This window comes from Homalodisca vitripennis, unplaced genomic scaffold (genome assembly GCF_021130785.1).
Source record: "Homalodisca vitripennis isolate AUS2020 unplaced genomic scaffold, UT_GWSS_2.1 ScUCBcl_6271;HRSCAF=13409, whole genome shotgun sequence".
NCBI classification, from domain to species: Eukaryota; Metazoa; Arthropoda; class Insecta; order Hemiptera; family Cicadellidae; genus Homalodisca; species Homalodisca vitripennis.
This window is the reverse complement of record NW_025782388.1, coordinates 1-22,774: the sequence shown is the minus strand read 5'-3', so window position 1 is coordinate 22,774 and position 22,774 is coordinate 1. Positions and strand designations below refer to the sequence as shown.

Here is a 22,774-nt window from a genome sequence, read left to right as displayed (position 1 = left end):
GAATGAACAATGCCTTTAGCATCAAAAAAAAGCAAATCAACATGGTTTTGATGTTTGATTTGACTTGCCGACATTTTTTTGGACGAGGTGAAGATGGCGACTTCCATTGGCTTGACTGTTGCTTCGTTTCTGGGTCATAACCATAGCACCATGACTCATCACCAGTAATTACCTTTTCCAGAAAATCGGGATCATTTTCGAGATGTTCTTTCAGAAGGCGGCAAGTTTCAACTCGATGTGCCTTTTGATGGTCAGTCAGAAGTCGAGGAATAAATTTGGCAGCAACCCTTTTCAGTCCTAAATCTCATGTTAAAATTCGCTGAACCGAGCTCCAAGTTAACCCACTACTCTCTGATAGTTCCTCAATTGTCTGTCGACGGTCGGTGAGCACAAGTTCACGAATTTTCTCAACATTTTCGTCCGTTCGAGAGGTTGATGACGTCTAGAACGAGGTTTGTCTTCAATCGACATGTCGCCATTTTTAAATCGAGCGAACCTCGTAGACCTGAGTTTTCCCCATAGCATCATCTTTGTAAGCTGTATTCAACATTAAAATAGTTTCTGCAGCATTTTTACCAAGTAAAAAACAAAATTTCACAGCTGCACGTTGTTCACTTAAACTTGCCATGACAAAAAACGAAACAAGAACAAAACAGGGTTAGCGAAAACAGTCACTACGAACGAACAGAATGCACTAGGACAACGGAACTAGGGTCACTGAGCTCGCAATGGGTTGCACAACACATGCCTAGCGGCAGGAATGTGTACTACACGCTGCCGGCTGCCAGCAATACAATTCCGGTTACTTTTGGGTACCCCCTCGTATGGTACTAAAAATAAGTAAATAGTAATAGGAAGATAGTAAGATTGTTTTATATATGTTACTGAAAATAAGTAAAAAGAAACAGGAAGATGGTAAGATTGTTTTATATATGTTACTGATAATAAATAAATAGTAACAGGAAGTTGATGGTAAGTAAATAGTAACTGAATGATGATAAGATTGTTTTACATAAGTTACTGTAAATAAGTGAATAGTAGCAAAAAGATTATAAGATGGTCTTATATATGTTACTGAAAACAAGTAAATAGTAACAAGAAGATTATAAGATTGTTTTATATACGTTACTGAAAATAAAAAAAGTTACAGGAAAATGATAAGATTGTTATGTATATCCAAATTATATTATAAAGTGTAAAATTGAATTCACCATTCTTATCTATCAATATTAAAAATGTAATATTTAATCAATCTGCAGTTTAGAAAAACAATAAAAAATAAATATTAAAGATTGTATTTTAAGACAACTCAGTACTTTTAATGGAATATTCTCATTAATTAAATAATTTTGGAATACAAAGTAGTATAAAACTCCTCTGGTTATCTGTGATAAGAAACAATCAACAGATAAGAAACATTAGTGATACGTCTCTTTATATTGTTTCTGAACTTTGAAAAACTGAAAAATGTGACCTCTTGCAAGTCTCTACTCAGAAAACTGAAAGTTATTGATTTATTTAGATCAGTCATTGACCTACTTGTCATAAGACCTATCTATTTTATAGTGTTGCACAATTTTTGATACTTGAACAATGATGAGTAAGATACAATTCCCATTTTATACTTGTGGTACACCGCATATTTCTGAGAGGCCGCTGTTAAGACCCATTTATAAGTTCCGTCAAATATGAACTATTTAATAAAAACATACTCTTAAGTGGCTTTTTGGTTTTGTTATAAGTAATGGTTGTAATTATTTGTATGCCTGATTTAATTTAAAATAAAATATTAGGTAGTGAGAAATAAGTAGGAATAAAAGTTATCAAAATGTTTGATGCTATATAACAAATCTATTTGTGTCAATGCTTGAGTGAAGTTATAACTAATATAGATGTATACATACAACAAGAGTCTCTCATTCCACCAACTGCTTTCATTAGTAAAGTACAATAATATGTATTTTAATTAGTTAGTTAATTAGTTATTTCTTGTTTCCACCTTCAGTTTTTCTCCAAATGGCATGTTTAATTAAAAAAAAATATAATAACAATGTCAATGATTGGTAACAGTCTTGTTTATATTGAACTGGTTGCAGGGATATTCACTCAACGACGGGGAAGCTGAAGCGGGCTGTCCTTCAGTTCACACCCAGCGACTGGATGCAGGTACGGTGGCTTGACCCTTCCACCACCTACATGAGGTTCTTTGCCATTTGTCAACTGGTGATCTTCTGGCAAGTGTGTGAACTTAACACTTTCTTTCTCAAGCACATCTTCGAGATGCCACCCTCCCACCCATTGGTCTACCTACGGCTGTTATTGGTCGGCATAGTCGTTTCTCCATCTATAAGGTAGGCATACATAGATTTAATTTTAGGTATAATTAATTTTTATCCCTCTTGTTGCCGATGTCCATTAAGTTGGATGTCTATGAAAAAGTTGTACAATTATGTTATATACATGTAATTGCTATGAAACTGCCTCACATGATGTAGAACAATACTGGCTTCATGAGGATGTACTATTAAATCAACTAGGTACGAGTAGAGGGTCTGCATAACATCAAAACGTTTTGTTAATACCTTTCTCTGTGGTTCTATTCTGAGTGTTCTAGTCTTTTATCACAAAACTGCATATTAACACGTTCATGACGATGTGTACCCCATTGTGTGCGTGTTATCTTTCACAACTGCCATCGTAAAGCGCGTTGTGAGTCCAATGGGGTACACTTGTTACGCATTTCCTTATTGTGTTTTTATTGTTTGCTTGTCTTGGGGATTTGTTAAATTTGATCCTGCGCTGAATTAAATATCTCAGATTATTGTGAACCCCGTCGGGTGCAAGATTTTTAGTTTATAATTTTTCAGGTAAATTAATTTTTTACTCCTTGGGGTACACGTAGAAACATTGAAATAATATTTTTGGGGTAAAATTGCGAAGCCTACATACTTTTCTCGTTATACTTAGATGTTTGACATAGAAAAACTGATTATGGTTTTTTTGCCATAAAATAGAATCTTGTCGAATGTGGCGTTTTAACCGTGGGGTTTCACAGCACCTAATCTAATAAGGCCGATTCTCATAGCACCTAATATTATAGTACCTAATCTCACAGCACCTAAGGAAATGCCTGAGAGTAGCACAGCACCTAAAGATCGTGCTGGAGTTTTATAGCACCTAATATCACACCACCTAAAAGGGAGTGGTGGGGATCGCCGGAGGGGTAGGCCGCCACCACTGTCCGTGGCCAGTGGGCGACCGTCCGTTGAGTCGCGTGGTTAGGGGAGAGCTCAGAGTTGGTTATTGACATGTGCTGTGCGGGTTGCATTAACGCGCTCACTGAAAGAATTGAAGGCGGTGGACGTTTCATTTAGGAATTTATATATTATGTTATTGTTACCGGATACCGGCGACCTCTCTCACACACACTAAACATCTCACTTAAAACGTCTACCACATTAAAATATACCCCTTTATTACATCTGAAAAAGTTTGACGGTTTAGTAGTATTAATAATTAAAGGTGTAATAAGTTTTTGACAATCACGCAATGCTTATTACTAATTGTCTTTACTTATGAGTGAGGGTGCCAAACAAGCGAGGTACACAGTAACTGTGCGGGAACCTTACTACATTATGGCTTAATGAAACATACCAACTTGCCCCGTGTGCCAAAAACACAAGATAAAATATCGACAGTTTATTTTCACACAAACCACAACAGGAAAATGTTTAAATTAGGCTTGTATGATTCTGGTAAATATATTAATTCAAGGAAAGGCAATTAAATTATTCATTTACCCAAAACAAACATTTAATTAAACTTATATTTGTAAATTCACTAACAGATAATTTGAGGGAAGTTAATTATTCCTCAAAGCGAAGCGGCCGAATACCTTCCATAATCTTATCATCATCGTCTTTGTTATCGGTGTTATATTTTCACTGTTTACCTCATGTTCACTGACACAGCCTTCCGACGAATTTCTGTCCCCCAGTTAAAATATTAGTAGTCTCTCTACAGCCTCCCCCAGCAGTCATTCATTTGTCCAAGCGTTATCAATAACTATTTTTGTATTCTCTACAACTTTCATCCATCAATCATGTGTATTCTTTTCTAAAGCTTCTTTACAAATTTTGTGATAGAATTAATAGTGAACGACTTATTATTTTTGCGATATGTAAATTAATTTGAGCCCATATTAGTTCTATCACGTGGAGCTTGACTGTCACTAGAAGTTCGACTTTTTCATATCTGAACTAAAGTGACTCCTTTCTAGTAAACTGTAATTTCTGCCTTATATCTTTTGCTCCTAGGTGCTTTACATATTTATTTTGAATTATACAGTGTATTATACATAGCAATAACTACATCTTTCATTAATATAATCCACCCATAGGGGTAGAAATGGACTTGGAATTCTTAGAAGAACTTCCCTATGTCCTATGTACATAAAATGTGGCACACACATGCCTCATGACTTGCACAGAAAAACAATAGCGTCTTTATGAAGATTAACTACCATATCCACTGAAATATAATTGCAAACCCTAGAAAAAGTATATTATTTTTCATCTTCCCGCTATCCGAAACACACACACACAGACGTGCGCGCGCGTTTCGGATAGCGTTCTCGTCATATAAATTGATTATGAAACGTATATTAAAGAAGATAAACCCAGATTACTCGTTTACATGGAAGTTGTGCCTGCTATAAAAACTACGTTTAGCTTTGTAAACTTCCCGGTATCCTATGAATGTAAAGTTTGACATACATGTGTATTATGCATTAATGGCAAACCAACTCGGGGAGCCCATTGTCTTTATAATGTTTTTTAGTCTGCCTAGATCAGGTTATTTCATGCAACATCTTTGATTTTTTTTCTCGGATCGTAATGGGCTTATTTTAAATATTCAAAAGAATACTTTGTCTGAAACATCTAAAACCTTGCTAAATCCAAAAGTACAAGTGACACATTTTATTTTAATTCTTCCAGAATCCTCTATTGATGATCTGACAAACCATTTGTTTTCAGATGATTGGAATTTCTTACTTAGTAATGGAAGAGTATTTTCTACCCAAAAATTCGTTCACGCATATTTCTCCATTTAGTTAATAAATAAACATTTTACTCTATAGTGAAAAAACAACATTCCACAGTTAGTGAGATTAAAGGTCGAAATCAAAATGATTGGTATAGTGGGGAACTAGACCAAATGAAAGAAATTTGTGTTTTTGGAGAAATCGAAAAAACTTTCTACTAGTGATAGAACTATGTAAATCTCGAGAAATGTTATAAAAAGTCCGTAGAAGACGCGAACTCATAATGTCGCAAAAATATGAAATAGCAGTAACCAATATAAGGCCTGGGGATTTTATAAACGAAAATACAAAAATTTAGCATCTCAATCAGCATTATCAATAAATATCACTCCAGGTAACTTAAACTATTTGTTTTATCAATTCGGTTAACACCAAATAAAGGGTACTATCAAAAAGCCTCATGTTAATAGAATGAGCTTAATAAGAAATTACCATATTTTGAAAGAAAAACATTTATCTTTGTCGAAGTCTCGATTGATGAGGTCATTAAAGCTGTCAAAAGAGTTAAAAACTTAGAAAGCAAAGACATTTATAACTCATCTAACAATATATTTTAACGAATTTACCATACGTTTTTGAACCCATTAACTATGTGTATATCTGCCCAATTCTTAAGAAAGGGTCTAGGAGTCTCCCTGAGAGCTATTGCCCAGTATAAATTATACCTGTCCTGTAATAATAGAAACGGTTTTACATGATGAACCTTTTGCGTATCTGGAAAATAACAACAATCTAAATTTATTACAATAGAAGAGGTAAATACACAATTGATGCAGTTTATTCACTAATTAAGGAGGTCCTAAACACTTTTGAGTTAAAGCCTTTGCTCAAGCAACATATTTTGACTTGAGCAGGGCCTTAAAACTGAAATATTACGGTATTAATAGGAGTCCGGCTTTAAAGAGTTCCTTAAAGACTATTTATCTAACCGCAGGCGAAAAGTTTGTTTGTATTAGTGGAAATCGGTCCAACAATTTTTGGTGATCAGGAATGTTGTACCTAAGGGTCAGTACTGGGTCCTATTATGTTTTTATTGTATATAAATTCATTTCCTACCGTTGTTAAGTTCAAATCTCTTCTATATGCTAATGACACAACTCTTTAGAATATCAATACAAACTTTGACAAACTACAAGTTCTTGTCATTGAATCAGTTGAGAAAGCCTCAGTGTGGTTTAGATCAAATGGATCTGTACTAAATGAAGTCAAAACTCAAAACTTTTTGTTTACTCTATGACAAACTCCTACAATTGACACACCAAATTCTTTCTTTTCTTGTGCTAAATTTCTAGGAATATTTTGGTAGAGTAATTTTTTTACTTAGACGTATTATACATTGTGTTACTGAAAACTATGTTAAATCTGCATAATATGCCTATTTTCAACCAATAACAAGGTATGGCCTAATATTATGGGGTAATAGTGCTAAAATTAATGAAATCATTATCCTGCAAAACAAAGCTATAATAATAATATCAAAATCACAACCACTAGAACACTGTGAACCACTTTTGAAGCTTTTGTTGCAAACTGTTATAAATTTATATATATTTGACTCAGTATTGTATATAAAAAAAAAAAACATGTCATCATTAATGTTGACTAGCAACTTGCATCATTATAATACCAGAAATAAATATAATATTGTTATTGAGCATTGCAGATTAAACAAAAAGCAAAATAGGCATGTTATAATTACTCAGAAGACTTACAACAAATTGCAATATTTGTTATATTGCACGAGGCACGCAGCAGGAGTGCCTCGTAACTGTGCAGTGTGCCTGATTCAAAGGTCTACACATGTGGTATTTCCTTGTGCCTTGTGCCACTTGTGTATGTGCACTGAGTGCTGAGACACACTGCCTGGTTACCAGGTTAATCTCCAATGCCCGTTATGTAGGCAAGTGAGCCAGGCAATAATCAGAGTTTATTTCTGATACCTAATTATAATTTTTTAAATACAATAAAAACCCAAGATTGAAAGCCTATTTTTGTTCTATATTATAAAATTTTATTTCTTTCATATGTAATACATCCTGTATAAATAGATTACAATGAAATGGATATGTTATTAATAGTATCATATGGAACATTTTTAGAGGTATTGAGATTGCGTCCTAAACCATTAATAACTTTGATCCTCAAAAATCAGGAAGATTAATTTTAACAACAATCAGTCTACAAGTAGACTGCGGCAAACTTCTTACGGCGCAGTGGGAGGACTGAGAATAGTCGATCTCACTCAGTATATACCAGCAACACAGGTGTTAAGATACTATTTCGCTGTTGTCGTCTTGCACTGTATGTCATGTTATATGGGTCTTCTCAAGCCTTACACTTGTTATCAGTGTTTTCAAGTAATGTTCTAATAGCCCTCATCCTCTTTTTAAGATTGACGACTTTTTAACATGGTCTCATACATTCTTTTTTAATCTATGAATGTTCATCTTTGACAATGTAATTTAAACATTAATTTAAAATTGTTATGCAATCATTACTAAGAGAGAGATTTGCGCCAATACACCAAAATTCAGATATAGCAGGCTGATAAATAATTTTTATAAAGACTCATAACAAGTTTTTATTATGTAACCTAAAAATACTACACCAAAACATCCGTGGACTAGACAAAAAAATTAGACAGACTTAACCACCTTCTTAATGACATTGACCCCAATATTACTAGTGCTTACTGAACATGGCCTGAAAAAAATAGAAATAGAGAATACAAAAATTGAAGGGTACTTTCTCATAGCAGAATACTGCAGAGAAAATCATAAGCTTGGTGGTGTTGCCATATATGCCAAAGAAACCCTCAAAAACTGCACAACAGCAACTGACATTATCCCACCTCTGCCAAGAATTTAACTGTGAAGCAGCCATGGCAGTATTGAATCCATGGGTAAATACATACACATTCTTGGGGTATATCGATCTCCCAAAGAGAATGTACGAGCCGGTGTAAATGCCTTATCCAACATCTTAGAATATACTCAAGCACACAGTAAATCAATCATGCTTGCTGGAGACATAAACATCGACAGGATGAAAACAACCCTAGACAACACTATCCTAGAAGATGAACTACACACCATAACATCCGAAGACTGCCACTTCCTGCAACACGTATCACACATAGCACTGCCACCTCAATTGACTTCATATGCACAAACATAATCGAGGACAACATTGGCACAGCCATACTTGAAACTGGACTTTCTGACCATACTGCTCAAATTATAAAAATATATGACTGGAGAGTAAACATCCCTCCACAGATCATTCTCAAGAGAAACTTTTGTTATTCTAATACAGACCAGATAAAATCTCTCCTAATGAATAAAAACTGGGAATGCTGTCTATATGGCCCCAGATGCAGAGCAAGCATACAACATCTTTCATAGAACTCTCCAAGCAACGCTAGACATTGCCTGTCCTACTAAAAAATGTAGTCAAAAACACAAAAGGAAACATGTGTATTATGACAACGAGGCCAAAGACCTTAAAAATGACTTTCTAAAAGCCTGCACAAATATTTGAGACCACAGGAAATACCCAAGACAAAGAAGATATGGTGGTAAAAAAAGAAAAATTATGATAAAAAACTTAGAGAAATAAGAAAAAAATGCTAATGCTGACTTCATCAACTCAGCTGACAACAAAAGTAAAGCTCTTTGGAATGTCATAAAACAATGAAAGAAGAGGAAAACATCAACTACAGCCAAACATATGTCTCTCAGTGAATGGGAAACATGTGGACAACCCCACACAAACTGCAGACCACTTTAACACCTTCTTCACAGAAGTAGCAGAAATTGACGCTGAAACAGAATAACTGCTCCCCAGGGGACGCAGATGATAATGAAAATTACGAAACTCTACTTAACTATGTTGATAAATCTCTATATCTAACCCCAACATGCATCAATGAAGTACGGAACATCATAAATGCCCTAAATAATCAAAAATCTTCAAGTGGAGTGGATGAATATTCTTCTAAAATTGTGAAACACTGCTCTGAAGAGCTAATGCCGCCTTTAGTCAGCATAATTAATAAGTCCTTCAGCCTTGGTGAGTTCCCTACAGCCCTTAAGCTCTCTAAAGTATACCCCAAACATAAAAAAGGTTCAAACTGGAAGTCCAAAATTACCGTCCCATCTCTCTAATCTCAACATTCTCAAAAAATCATAGAAAAAAATAGCTCTACACAGACTCATGGCTCACCTAAAACAAGAAAAATCTGATAACCGAAAAAGCAACATGGATTTTTGAAAGGAAAATCAACCAGCTCTGCCATCATCAGCCTTGTTGAACATGTTATTGACCAAATAGACAAAGAACAATACGTATCTGCACTCTTTCTTGACTACAGCAAGGCGTTTGATTGCCTGGGCCACGACATCATCTCAAAGAAAAATTAACATCATTAGGAATCAGAGACACAGCTAACAAATGGTTTGTAAGTTACCTCACAGGCCGATCTCAAATAGTCGAGCTGCAAACTACCATTTATGGTGTAACTACTTCACATCAATCCAATCCACTACCTGTTACCCGCGGAGTACCGCAAGGATCTGTTTTGGGCCCAGTTCTCTTTGTCTTATTTGTGAATGACTTCCCAGCTTATATACGTGATCACAATACCACTTGTGTGATGTATGCAGACGATACAACATTGTTGATTAAGAATGACTCTGCTGAAGGAGTGTACGAAAGTGCCACAAGCTCTCTCAGTAAAGCCCTCAATTACTGCAGAAGGAATGATCTAGCCATGAATCCATCGAAGACAGTTCACATCAACTTCAGCAAGAGGAAGGACCATATCCCTAACCCACTTGATGTATCAAGAAAAGACCATATCAAATTCCTTGGCGTAACTATTGACCACAAACTTACGTGGGACTGAGCATGTAAACCAGGTTTGCAAAAAAAATCAGCACTGGTATATATGTAGTACGCCGAATAAAATGTATCGGCAACTTGGAGGCAGCAAAAAACAGCTTACTATGCTTTGGTGGAAAACTCATGTGAGGTATGGACTTGCTGTTTGGGGTGGATCCTCTGCAGGAAACCTGAACAGAGTACTACTCCTGCAGAAAAAAGCTATCCGAAACCCTAGCGGAACTCGAACACCAACAAAGCTGCCGACAAGCATTTAAAACCTTGGGAATTATGAACAATTACTGCACTTCTACATACAAGAAAGTAATTTTGCACGTTGACCAACTGCATGTACAAAACAGGAAAAACCCTTCATACACATAACACACGCCATGCAGGAAATTACACACTACCTCTACATCGGACATCACTTTTCGAGGAAAAAACCATCCTACATTGGTAGGAAGCTGAGGAACCTCCTGCCACAAGCTGTGAAAAACCTCAAGGGAGCTGCCTTGAAAAGATGTCTTCACAACTTCCTGGTGGAACCCACCCAATATACACCATCGAAGAATGCACAGAAGTAAACAAGGAAGATTGGAGGCTCTGACATCTTGTATTGATTATTTATTAATATCAATTATGTAATTTGTTAACATTGTGGACTCTATTACTGTTCTTGAAGAATATGTTAATAAAGAAATATGACTATGACTATGACTATGACTATTTTCTTAGAACAGCTAAAACAATACGCGCTCTTATAATTGCGTTACTGGCGCAATCTATAATAAGATATATATCCCACTAATATTAAAATGCAAAAGTTTGAATGTTTGGATGTTTGTATATTTAGATGTTAAGATGTTTGGAGGTTTGTCCTCGAATCACGCTGAAACTGCTATACGGATTGTGCTCAAATTTGGAAACCGGTATAGCTTTTGGTCTGAATTAACACTTAGAGTAGCTGTTAACACTTTCAGCTGAAGTTCATCAAAGAGGCAGAAACATTTGTTACATTTAAATTTTAGTAAATATTGAATTATTGTAAAGTGCTTAATCAGTAGTGTAATGCTGTTTGCAAATACGAAGTTATTTAATTTTAAATTTAGATTGCGCCAATGATCAATAATTCATCTAATACAATAGAAATTCTATTTATTCGCTGTTATAACAACTACCTTATTGTATAAAGCTGTGAATGTTTGCATATAACGTAATCTAATCTGGTTAGTTCCTTTAACATTATGTATGGCCTTTTTACTGTAGTTATTGAAAAGCAAATGGAGATAATACTGCCCTAATACTTGAAGCATATACCCCTAATACATATTTAGTGATCGGTAAAAATATAAAAATCACCTAATCATCAAAATTTAACCTAAGTTAGATTCTGAAACCAACATATGAGACCATTGTTTTGGTAGTGCAACAGCATAAATTACGTTTTACGGCCAAACCACTGGAGGTAGAGCAAAAAGTCACTAGACCTTTTCTGTAGATCGCGCAATTTGCTAATTTGATGGGTGAATCAGATTTGAGCTACGACCTACTGTTTGGCCGCTATCGGGCTCGAAACTTTATTTTAGGCAAAACAATCTCTGGAATGTCAAACATTCCCGCGTTTTGTCGCTTAACCATGAAAGATAGAGCAAAAAGTCACTGGATCTTTTTTGTCGTTCACTTCATTCCTGACTAACGATTTTTCATCAGATCCGAGCTAGCTCTAACGGTTCGCCCGCTATCGGGCTTACAAAAAAGGCCTGCAAGGCTAAAAATTTCACGTTTTTTAATATTTTTTTAGGGGTTTAAAAGTAAAAATATTCGGTTTTCAGACTTTTCCTGTGGGTTATATTGTGAAAGGTACATGCATGCCAAATTTCAAGTTTCTAGCACTTCTAGAACTATGTTAGAATTTGTATCTATATATCAGTCAGTGAGTCAGTTACACATACGGCTGTATAAGTATTTAGATATGTAACTTTCTAACAGTACAACTTTAATACATTTACAAGCAAATTCCTTTGCAATGTTATTTGCTTGCAATACACAAAAATAATGAAATAACAAGCAATACAAATTGACAAGAAATAACACATAAATATATATTGTAGGTGGTTTGAAATTTAATAACATTCAATAAACTATAATAACAAATAATTTAATAAACTATAATATATGAAATCTAATAACAAATAAATAACACATTCCAAGTGGCTACCAAAAATAAATAAGTAGGTATTTAATAAATAATTCAGTAATAACAATAGTACGTAATAAATATTGCATTGGTAAACAATACAGTTTAACATTTACAAACTAAATAAATAGTCTAAGTTGTAACAAGCAATGTAAATAATACATATGCCTGTTATATATTAAAATTTAACACATATTTAAACTAATTCTTTCAAAAAGTTATAGCTTTGATTTTAACATTCTGTTTTTTTATCAAATATAACCTCATTGCCAAAGAATCTCACAAAGTCATTAAACAATTTTGGGCCAAGATAAGAAAACTGATGTCTACTCGATTCCTTGGTAAAAAATGGTACCTCGAGTAAAATATAATTACTAGATCTGGTAGTTCTATTTGATGGTTTTAGATTGAACATAAATAAACTCTTGTGGATATACACAATTGAGGCGTACTTATAAATCTGTGTGAAAGTTAAATTATTGTGTTCTGTAAAAAGGTAGCTCATGCTTTCACTATATTTTAGATTGTATATATTTCGCAATGCGTGTATTTGGCCCATTACAATAGGTTTTAGAACAGTGGCATATGCACTTCCAAAATGAAATATCCCATACCTCATGGTACTCTCAAACCAAGACACATACACCTGCTTCAACTAGTCACTCCTAAGGAAATTTTTCAAATAGTAAAGTGCATAGTTCATTTTCCTTATCCTTTTTGTTACATAGTTTACATGTATATCCCACTTCAAATACTCATCAATATATAAACCTAAATATTTAACACTTTCAACTATTTCTATACTAGAACATTCACAGCTATATACATTGATGGGAGTGACAACTCAATTCATCATGTCGTGCAAATATTCTTTTGTTTTTGTATTATCAAAAACTGTAATACACCTAGACTTATTTACATTTACAAGCAATCTATTACTGATTAACCAATTAGAAATCTTTCGCAAGTCATCATTGATTCTTTGAAATAATGAACGTCTATTGTAGACCCCACATACAAGAGCAGTGTCGTCTGCGTATGCAAAAACATAAGAATTAAGATCCATTTTTATAAATTAACATATCATTTATAAAAATAAGAAATACAACTGGCCCTAACATCCCGCCTTGTGCTGCTCCGTAATTCAAATCTAATGTTTCACTATACTGGTTGTTAATTTTTACAGCTTGTTTTCTTCCTTTGCAGAAAGACTCCAACCATAACAAAGCCAGGCCACCTATACCATACATCTGAAATCTTTTTATAAGTAAATGTATATCAATTCTCCAACTTTTTCATAAAAACTTTACCTTCCACAGTCCAGACAAAACGCCAATTATGTTCCTTGAGTTTCTTTGCACGAAATAACAACTCTTTGTTATGGGGTGTTAAGTGTGAGTTAACATAAACATTTGTTTCTGGAACACCTTGAACAAAGTCCGTGGATTTTATTTTCAATTTTTTACACTTATGTAGCAGGGCATCTCTAGTCTGTCTGCTCGAAAATTGAACACCAATGGGCTTTGGTCCCGTTTCCCGCTTTGTTGGAATCCTGTGCATTGCTTTCACATCAGTGGCAAAATTCAACGGTATACTTAGACAACTCTGACAGCTTATCAACGACGTCAGACATCATTTTATTAGCTGACTCCGGAACTCCATCAATCTGAATATTTTTATTCCTTTTATATTGCTCCATATTTTTAAGTTTGGTCTTATACTCAGCTACACATTTTCTTAAATCACTATTTTGTTGTTCAAGGGCAGATTGTGCGGACTGAAGGTGTTTAGTTTCAATTTTCCCCTCGTACTCATCAATTTTATTAGAAAAAGTTGTATGGACTCCTTAAATTCACCCATTTGTTTCTTAAAAATAATATCATATTTTTCAAATTGAGCCTTAATGGTATCCTCCATTTTAACAAAAATTCTTCGTGCAATCTGGCCAAAATATCCTTAGTAATTGTTTCTTTTTGCTGTTAACTCTTACCTGAGCAGCAGTTCTTACACTTTCATGATTCACGATGTGCTTGTCCCATGCGATTCCATGTGCTTTCTAAAATATCAGCACACACGAATAGATTTGTTGGTAGTAGATTTGTTTTACATTGAGAACACACAGCATGTTCACTCACATCAGGCAGAGGATCGTCGCAAACGCCACAATCACTCATCTTGATAAGACGGAGAACAACATTGTGTTAAATATTAAAAACTAATATAATCTATATTTGTGCATTTTGATTTTTTACTATACACATTTCAGGTTAGTTTCATTATTTTATGGAATGAATTATATAAATTGCAATTTTACTTATAAGTTTATAAAATAAATATATTTTGAATGCAATGTAATGAGCCGCCTATTTATTAACGCTTTATGAAGAATCGAAAGGCTTTATTGAAATGGTTTGTTGTGCGTCCGTCTGTGCGATAACTCTTATTATAAAAGTCCTAGTGACTTCAAACTTGGTACATATGCTCTTATTGGTCTAAATAAGAACTCTATTGATTTTAAGATACAGAAGAATCGTCTGTGCGCTACATAAAGTCATAAAGTCATTTATTCATCATTCAACAATTTAAAAAATTGTAATAGATTTTGTCAGAACAGTACATACAGTTATCACTTAGGCCTATTTAACCTATGTTAAAATTACATGAAAGGTACTCATTTAAATTATAAAATGGGTTTTTGAGTAACAAGCGTCTTAAATTGGTAACAAATTTTGCAAATGGCATTCCCCTTAATGACACAGGTAACTTATAAAAAATTGTAATGCCAAGTGAAGAGTGATAGCTCGCAGTTTTGGTAAGCCTACATCGAACCAGATCAAGTTTATCCACATTCCTAGTCTCATATTGGTGTATATCACTTCTTGATCTATACGAAACAATATTTTTCTTTACTAAAACTAAAACTTCAAATATGTAGAAATTAATTACTGTAAGGATATCAGTTTCAACAAAAAGAGGTTTACAGTGGGCTAGAGATTCAGAATAAGTAAGTATTCTCAGAGCTCTCTTCTGTAACACCAAAACTTTTTCCATACCAGTTCCATTTCCCCAGATAACAAGGCCATATCTAATAATGCTCTCAAAATAAGCAAAATATGCCATTTTCAGGTATGTTAAAGTGACATGTTTTCTTAAATTAACTAATAAATATATTACTCTGCTTAATTTTTTACAAACAACATCAATATGTACATTCCAACTTAGCCTAGAATCAATATGCAATCCGAGCAAGACCACAGAAGTATCACAGCCCTCAGGAATATTATTTACAGATTTAAGGGTAACATACAAGTGCTTGGTTTTGTCAGAATTTAAAAAGAAACCATTGGCATCAAACCAGGAGATTGCCTGTGTCAATGAATTATTTACAGATGTAGCTAAGGGTGTTATGTCGTTTGAGTTATTACGACTTAACAAAGTAGTATCATCAGCATACATAGTAATGTGACAGGGAATATTACTACTTAGGTCATTAATCATTACCAAAAAAAGTACAGGCCCCAATACAGAGCCCTGAGGTACGCCAGCTGTTACATAAGCAGTATGAGAGGATTTATCACCTATATGTACAATTTGTCTACGATTTTATAAGTATGATTTGAATATAGCTAGTTCTTTACCATGAAATCCATAGTACTCTAATTTCTTCAACAATATATCATGCCTTACCACATCAAAAGCTTTGGTCAGGTCACAAAGCGTGACTTGAGCATCGCAAGCATCTTCCAAAGTTAGTAATAAATGGCCTACTAAGGTATCAACAGCTTGAGTAGTAGATCTGCCAGTTCGAAAACCATATTGATCATTACAGAAAATATTATTAGTTTCGAAATATTTTCATACCTGTTTTTTTTAATACTTTCTCAAATATTTTTCCTATAACAGGGATACAAGGTATAGGCCTATAGCTATTTGGCAGATGGTGCTCTCCTTTCTTATATACAGGTACAACTCTTGAGATTTTAAGACAATCAGGAAATATCCCTTCTTCTATACAACGATTTATACAATAAGACAGAGGATAAGCTATAAATGCTACCACTTATGTTACACTCTGTCGAGTCTTTCAATGCTTCTAACATCGTTCGGGTTATTTTAAGTAATCTCGTATTTGGTTCACAAAAACATCATATATGTATAGTACTTGTATTCATTATAACACTTATCTAACAGTTTGACATGAAATAGCTAGCTTTGTCGGCTGACAGTATAAAACTCGAGAGTCAAATTTCACTGTTATAGAACATCGGGAGGTTAAAAAACTAAACTATCGTTCTTCTAATGGTTGCAATTCCCTATGGATGTTACATTTTAATCCAAATACTTTTGCTTTTTATTTAAGTCATGATGCTTACTTGTATAAAATTTTTACTTTGTGTGATGTAGGGAAATTGGAGAATAAGTGATAAATGATTTAAGGCTTTGCCTATTTTTAAAGAGATTTGAATGCAAATTACTACCCGTTTTCAGTGCACGGTATATACGATTTGAAACATATTCCAATGACGATAAAAACAATTAAAAACTTATATAAAAATGTAAAACACAATGAAATTTGATGAACAAATCATTGACATTATTGGATTATGTGCAAGATTAGCGGATTGGCCTAAACATACATTCAAATTCAAGGTACTTAATTTTTGGTGCCATAATTAGTTGTAATCAACAACCGCCGCACGCCATACGCACGGACCCTTCCCTTGTGCGAGTAGACAGATTGTCTATCTCGTGTCGCCTCGCCTTGTGCTGTCAACTGCTCGCCCTGCTGTAATGGCGGATCGTCAGGAGCGGGGTGAGGGGCAAGGTTGGATTCTCCTCCAACCGCTCTGTCCCCACCAAGGCCCCTTTGGAACAAAGCGAGAGGTGCTGTGACACTGAAACTTGAAACAGTCTCACGGCACCTAAACGAACCGTGGATCGTCGCACAGTACGTAACCTTATAGTGCCTAATATCACAGCACCTAAATGACGATTCTTTTGCTGTCGGTGGTATGAGATTAGGTGCTAAAAGATTAGGTGCTATGAAGCCGCACCGTTTTAACACTGGCCGTTGACTAGAATCTAGAGGAAATCACGTTTTATTCAAAGGGTCAATCCATATGAAGTGATCCCATGATGGTTGCTTCACCATTTAAAAATATTTTTCTTTTTTTTATATGTTTTTATCATACTCAAATGAAGTTAAAAAATTATTGAACACATTATAAATGTGTGGCCGCCATTTTCCATTTTTTTTAGAAAGACCTCTTTTACAATATTTGTTATCTTATTTATAGCTCTAAATGTAAATTTTTATTCCCAAAATAGCCTCCAAAATTTGGTGTTTTAATTAGGAAATTAACTTTTTGGAAGCTTAAAAATAAAGAAACGGGTAATTTATTATAGTTAAAACTTTTTTATTCAGTTAGATGGCATAGCTTACTAACATAAAATAGAATTATAATCTTAAAACACGTGTCCTTGATTTTTTATGAATTTTTTAAATCTGAAATTTTTTAAATTTTTAAAGTTTAGAGTCTTATATCTCTGGTGAAACATAGTATAAAAATCTGATTTTTGCACAGCATGTAACATATATATGATACTAAAGTAGTGTAGGAATTTTAACTGATATTTTAATATGTTCAAGCAACTAATTTAATTTGTATTGGATCGCTTCATATGGATTGATCCCAAACCGTAATTTCTGATTTTAATCCCAATAAAACTGTTATCTATATGGTGTTAATTAATTGCCTTGTCAAAAGGTACTTTTAGTTCGAAGAAATGTTGGTAGTTAATTTTAAAGCATGATTCAACATTTGAACAAACATTGAAGAATGTTGAACAAACTTTCACCTTGGAAGTCCTCTAGTAAGCCTATTTTTAATGAACATAAAATTTTAACTGTACCAAGCCTAATAATTTTCAAAACGCTATTAACAGTGCAGTCTAATTACGACAACCTTTTTAATAAAAACCATAAATACATTCATAATTCTAGGTATAAATCATCTGAAAGTGGTGAAAAAGACACCCATTCTTCATGGGAAAAAATTTTTTAATTACCTTTAAGGTTTAAGGAATTAATCTATTCAGGCGCATTCCGAGATAACATTAAGAAGTTGTTACTTAAAAAACATATTATAATGTAAGTGAGTTTTTAAATGAAGTTATATTAGGTGATAAATCTATCCTGTAGTTTTTTGAAACAATGCCAATGTAATATTGCAGACAATACTACATGTACGTGACAGATCCCACTTGCAAGAGGGTGGGCACCCAGTGTTGGGTGTACGGAGCTATCATGGCCACAGAAGCACTTCTCTGCATCAAGAATGGCAAAGAGTTGTTTGGCCAGACGCAAGCCACCAACATCTGTATCTGGCTACTGCTCATCTTCCTGCTCTCCTGCCTCTGTGTCTACGGCTGTGTTGTGTGGCACAGATACTTCCAGGTAATTATGTCAAGTGCACTATAGCAGACAGCTTGTTACTACTACTAGAATTTTACTTTGAATGTCTGTTAATTTTTGTTTGTTTTTTGTAGAATGGCACTTTATACTAACTGCCCTAACACAGATTTTACTGTGTATTAGTGATAAAATAAAATACACAGATTTAAATTGTTTATTTTTGTTCATTTAGTTGTGTTGTGATTATCAATTTTAATTATATCACCTCTGTAACTTTTGAGTTAGACGAGCTGATCACCTAAAAGACAAACACTAGGATACTGTGGTTTGGTATACTCACCCAGGGTCATAATTTATTCTGGAGGATTAAAATATTCATATATATCTAATTATGGAGACTGGAAAAATACTCTTTAATGTGTAATTGTTCAACTTAATGTACTAAAAGTACACTTAAGAAGAAGACAACTTCACTTAATTACAACTAAAACTATACACCTACGGTTACCATAAACATTCATAAATTAAATTTAGTAATAGACTATAATTTCACAATTAATAAAAAATATTTTGCAGGATGGTACCTAATACCTATGCCGCAATAAATAGGTGCCTAAAAGAGGTTCACTTAACCCCTCACAGATGTTTCATGTGAAGTCTCGCCTGGCAAACTCTCCTTGCTGCAGTGGTTTCACGTGAACGCTTTGTTTTTGTGTAGACTGCATTCCACTGCAATGTATATGAAACATCTTTTTGTACTTGTACACAAATACAAAGAGAGGTCTTTTTAGAGTATTAAACTGAAGATGGGAAATGCTGTCACAGCAAAAGTCCGTTCACTAGTAGGAAGAGTTGACAAAAGAAAAAAATATCTGTGCTTACTAATGTAAAACATATTGAAATTTAGACATGAAGAAGAGAATATCAGGAAAGTAATTGCTATTGTTTGGACAGGATCAACTAAAACCAATTGTAAACTAAAATTCCACTATCTTCGGTTTCACTTAGCATTTCACAAGTAATAATTCCAAGTTTTACTTGGCCATAATAATATCAAACAAGACCGTAAATTCTTGAATATGAATTGTAAAAATACTATTTAAAACATGATGAATCTATTGAAAAAGGACAAAGAATGAATACAATATATGGATAGCTATGTTACTTAACGCCTAAAGCTACTTTACAGCTACCAATTTTTACTTGGGAGTGATACGAGTTTAAACTGTGTAAAATGATGATTTAACTTTACACTCATTTTTTGATTGCTGTTTTTTACATAAAAAACAAAATAAATCCAAATAACGCTCCTTGGGAAGGTATATTCTATTTTTTGAAGAAAACCTGCCATTAGCCTATTTAAAATAATAATTTGTGGGTTTACTCTCAAAAGTTATAAAACATAACGAAAGAATGTGATGTAACAAACATTTGAATTAATGTTATCTGTTCTGAGTGGTAATTAAAATAATAATTTGTGGGTTTACTCTCAAAAGTTATAAAACATAACGAAAGAATGTGATGTAACAAACATTTGAATTAATGTTATCTGTTCTGAGTGGTAATTAAAATAATAATTTGTGGGTTTACTCTCAAAAGTTATAAAACATAACGAAAGAATGTGATGTAACAAACATTTGAATTAATGTTATCTGTTCTGAGTGGTAATTAAAATAATAATTTGTGGGTTTACTCTCAAAAGTTATAAAACATAACGAAAGAATGTGATGTAACAAACATTTGAATTAATGTTATCTGTTCTGAGTGGTAATTAAAATAATAATTTGTGGGTTTACTCTCAAAAGTTATAAAACATAACGAAAGAATGTGATGTAACAAACATTTGAATTAATGTTATCTGTTCTGAGTGGTAATTAAAATAATAATTTGTGGGTTTACTCTCAAAAGTTATAAAACATAACGAAAGAATGTGATGTAACAAACATTTGAATTAATGTTATCTGTTCTGAGTGGTAATTAAAATAATAATTTGTGGGTTTACTCTCAAAAGTTATAAAACATAACGAAAGAATGTGATGTAACAAACATTTGAATTAATGTTATCTGTTCTGAGTGGTAATTAAAATAATAATTTGTGGGTTTACTCTCAAAAGTTATAAAACATAACGAAAGAATGTGATGTAACAAACATTTGAATTAATGTTATCTGTTCTGAGTGGTAATTAAAAGAATAATTGACATTTTCCAATTCTGTACATTCATGAATTGTTTATTAATGAAAACAATGTGGCACTGGTCACATGACTGTAACACGTAAGACATTCTTTATTTGTAACAATGTAAAATTTTAACCATCCTAAAATTATATTATAATTTATACGTTGACAACTCATAGTAGAAAGTAGTAAAGGGAAGCGTAATCCCAATATAAATTATCTGGGTTGAATATGTTATCTTTTGTGGTCAACATCCAAGCTGCTTCTGTCAAATTACATAACTGCCACTTATCTTCAGTGCTCAATATTAACTTGTATTATCATTAGACACATACATGCAGTAGATAATCTCCCTAAATAGGCTAAATTACAAATGTAGTTCATAAAATAATGCTTATGTAGAATCCCCATACAATCCCCAGCAAAGTCATACAAGATTGCTGATAAGAATCAGAATCTCTTTATTAACATGAACATTGAGATCAGTTATGCGTCAGAATATACAAATGATACATGGTAATAATGATTGTCATTTTTGGTTGATCGTGTTTTAGTGTAAAATCTCTTTGATGACTTCTTGAATAATGTAGATAGGATGTTCCAATAACCACGAATTAAGTTTCTCTTCTGTTGAGTTTTTGAGTTTTAGGAGTGCCTGTTATTCCTAGCCCTTCAAGTTTATCTAGAATTATCTTGTGTCCTATGTAGGATTTTAATGGAAAAGACATTTTTTTCTACTTCCACATAAATTTTATTTAAAAAGCGCTTTCGCCGGTTAAGGCATCATCATTTTGAATTGTTTACAGAAAAGATTTTACACATATGTTCTTTTCTGTAAACAATTCAAACTGATGATGCCTTAACCGGCGAAAGCGCTTTTTAAATAAATTTTATGTGGAAGTAAAAAAAAATGTCTTTTCCATTAAAACCTACACACTTCCACGCCTATGTAGGACTTAGTATTGAAATAAAATAAGAAAATTGTGATATTCAGGCAAGAATTTGTGTTATATTATTAGCCAATAAAGTGAGTAGTTGCATAAGAAATAAGAGTACATTTAATAATGAACCTTAGCATGATTTGGAAATGAACCTAAAATTGCTTTTGAATGGAAATAATCTCTCACATAGTTGGATAATTCTTAAAAAGATTGCAATATGTGTACCATAAATGTATTGAAATCCAATATACTTTTTTATGAGATTGTAAATAAAAAAGAATATAAATTACCCAAAATTGAAGGTTAATAGTTATTGTAAGCTACTTAAAGACTTAGCTAGTTTCAGTATAATTTCATCTGGTACGGGTGTCCTAGGAACATTGTCTTCTCCACCATACTTTGTGTGGGTCTCTTTCTCATATCTCTCTTTTAACTTATTTCTACACTCTCTCATCTTATACATATATCTTCTACCTTAGCTTTCTCCTTAACACGCCCAAACTGTTAATCCTATTTTTTTCTCTCGTATTTTGTAGCGATACTTCGAGAATTTCGTTAACTAGACTGTACTTAACTGTTCTGTATGTATTCAAAACATGTCTTCAGTTTTCACTAACCCTAAAGTTGATGTACAAATTACCAGCCTGTCTCAGCTTCAGTTGTTTGTCTTATTTCATTGTAATCTACTGACAAATGCATTGTTACAAATTCTTGTACTGTTGTCTGTTGATTTGAATTGCCTTCATTTGCTTATATTTAATTAACCGTGTTGAAAATTTACATTTGAGAGTCTAAAAGGTTAAACCGAACATTTGCTAGGAAAGAATGTTCATTAATTTTAACCTCACCTTTCCCAATTATGCTACTCAAACCCCTTGCAATGACTGTTTTATATATTTTTTGGTGATTAATTATCAATGTATAGTGTTATCAACTAGCTGCTGATGTAAGTATGCTTGTCCGTTTGTGTGTGTACTGAGTGCATGTGTGTGGATTTTTTTCAGACGGAGAGCGACTTCTCGAGAGAAACTTCGCCTTGTAAGTCGCCAACCTCTG

At 33.5% G+C, this 22,774-nt stretch overlaps 1 protein-coding gene across 1 annotated transcript; it reads left to right on the top strand.

The window, feature by feature from the left end:
• Window positions 1–1,713: 1,713 nt before the first annotated feature.
• On the top strand, window positions 1,714–22,770 carry LOC124373737 (phosphatidylserine synthase-like; the record flags this gene model as incomplete). The annotated part of the gene is made up of 3 exons (XM_046832083.1): window positions 1,714–2,351; window positions 18,420–18,642; window positions 22,723–22,770. Coding segments are annotated over exons 1-3 (462 nt in total), but the record flags the coding sequence as incomplete, so codon positions are not given.
• Window positions 22,771–22,774: the final 4 nt, after the last annotated feature.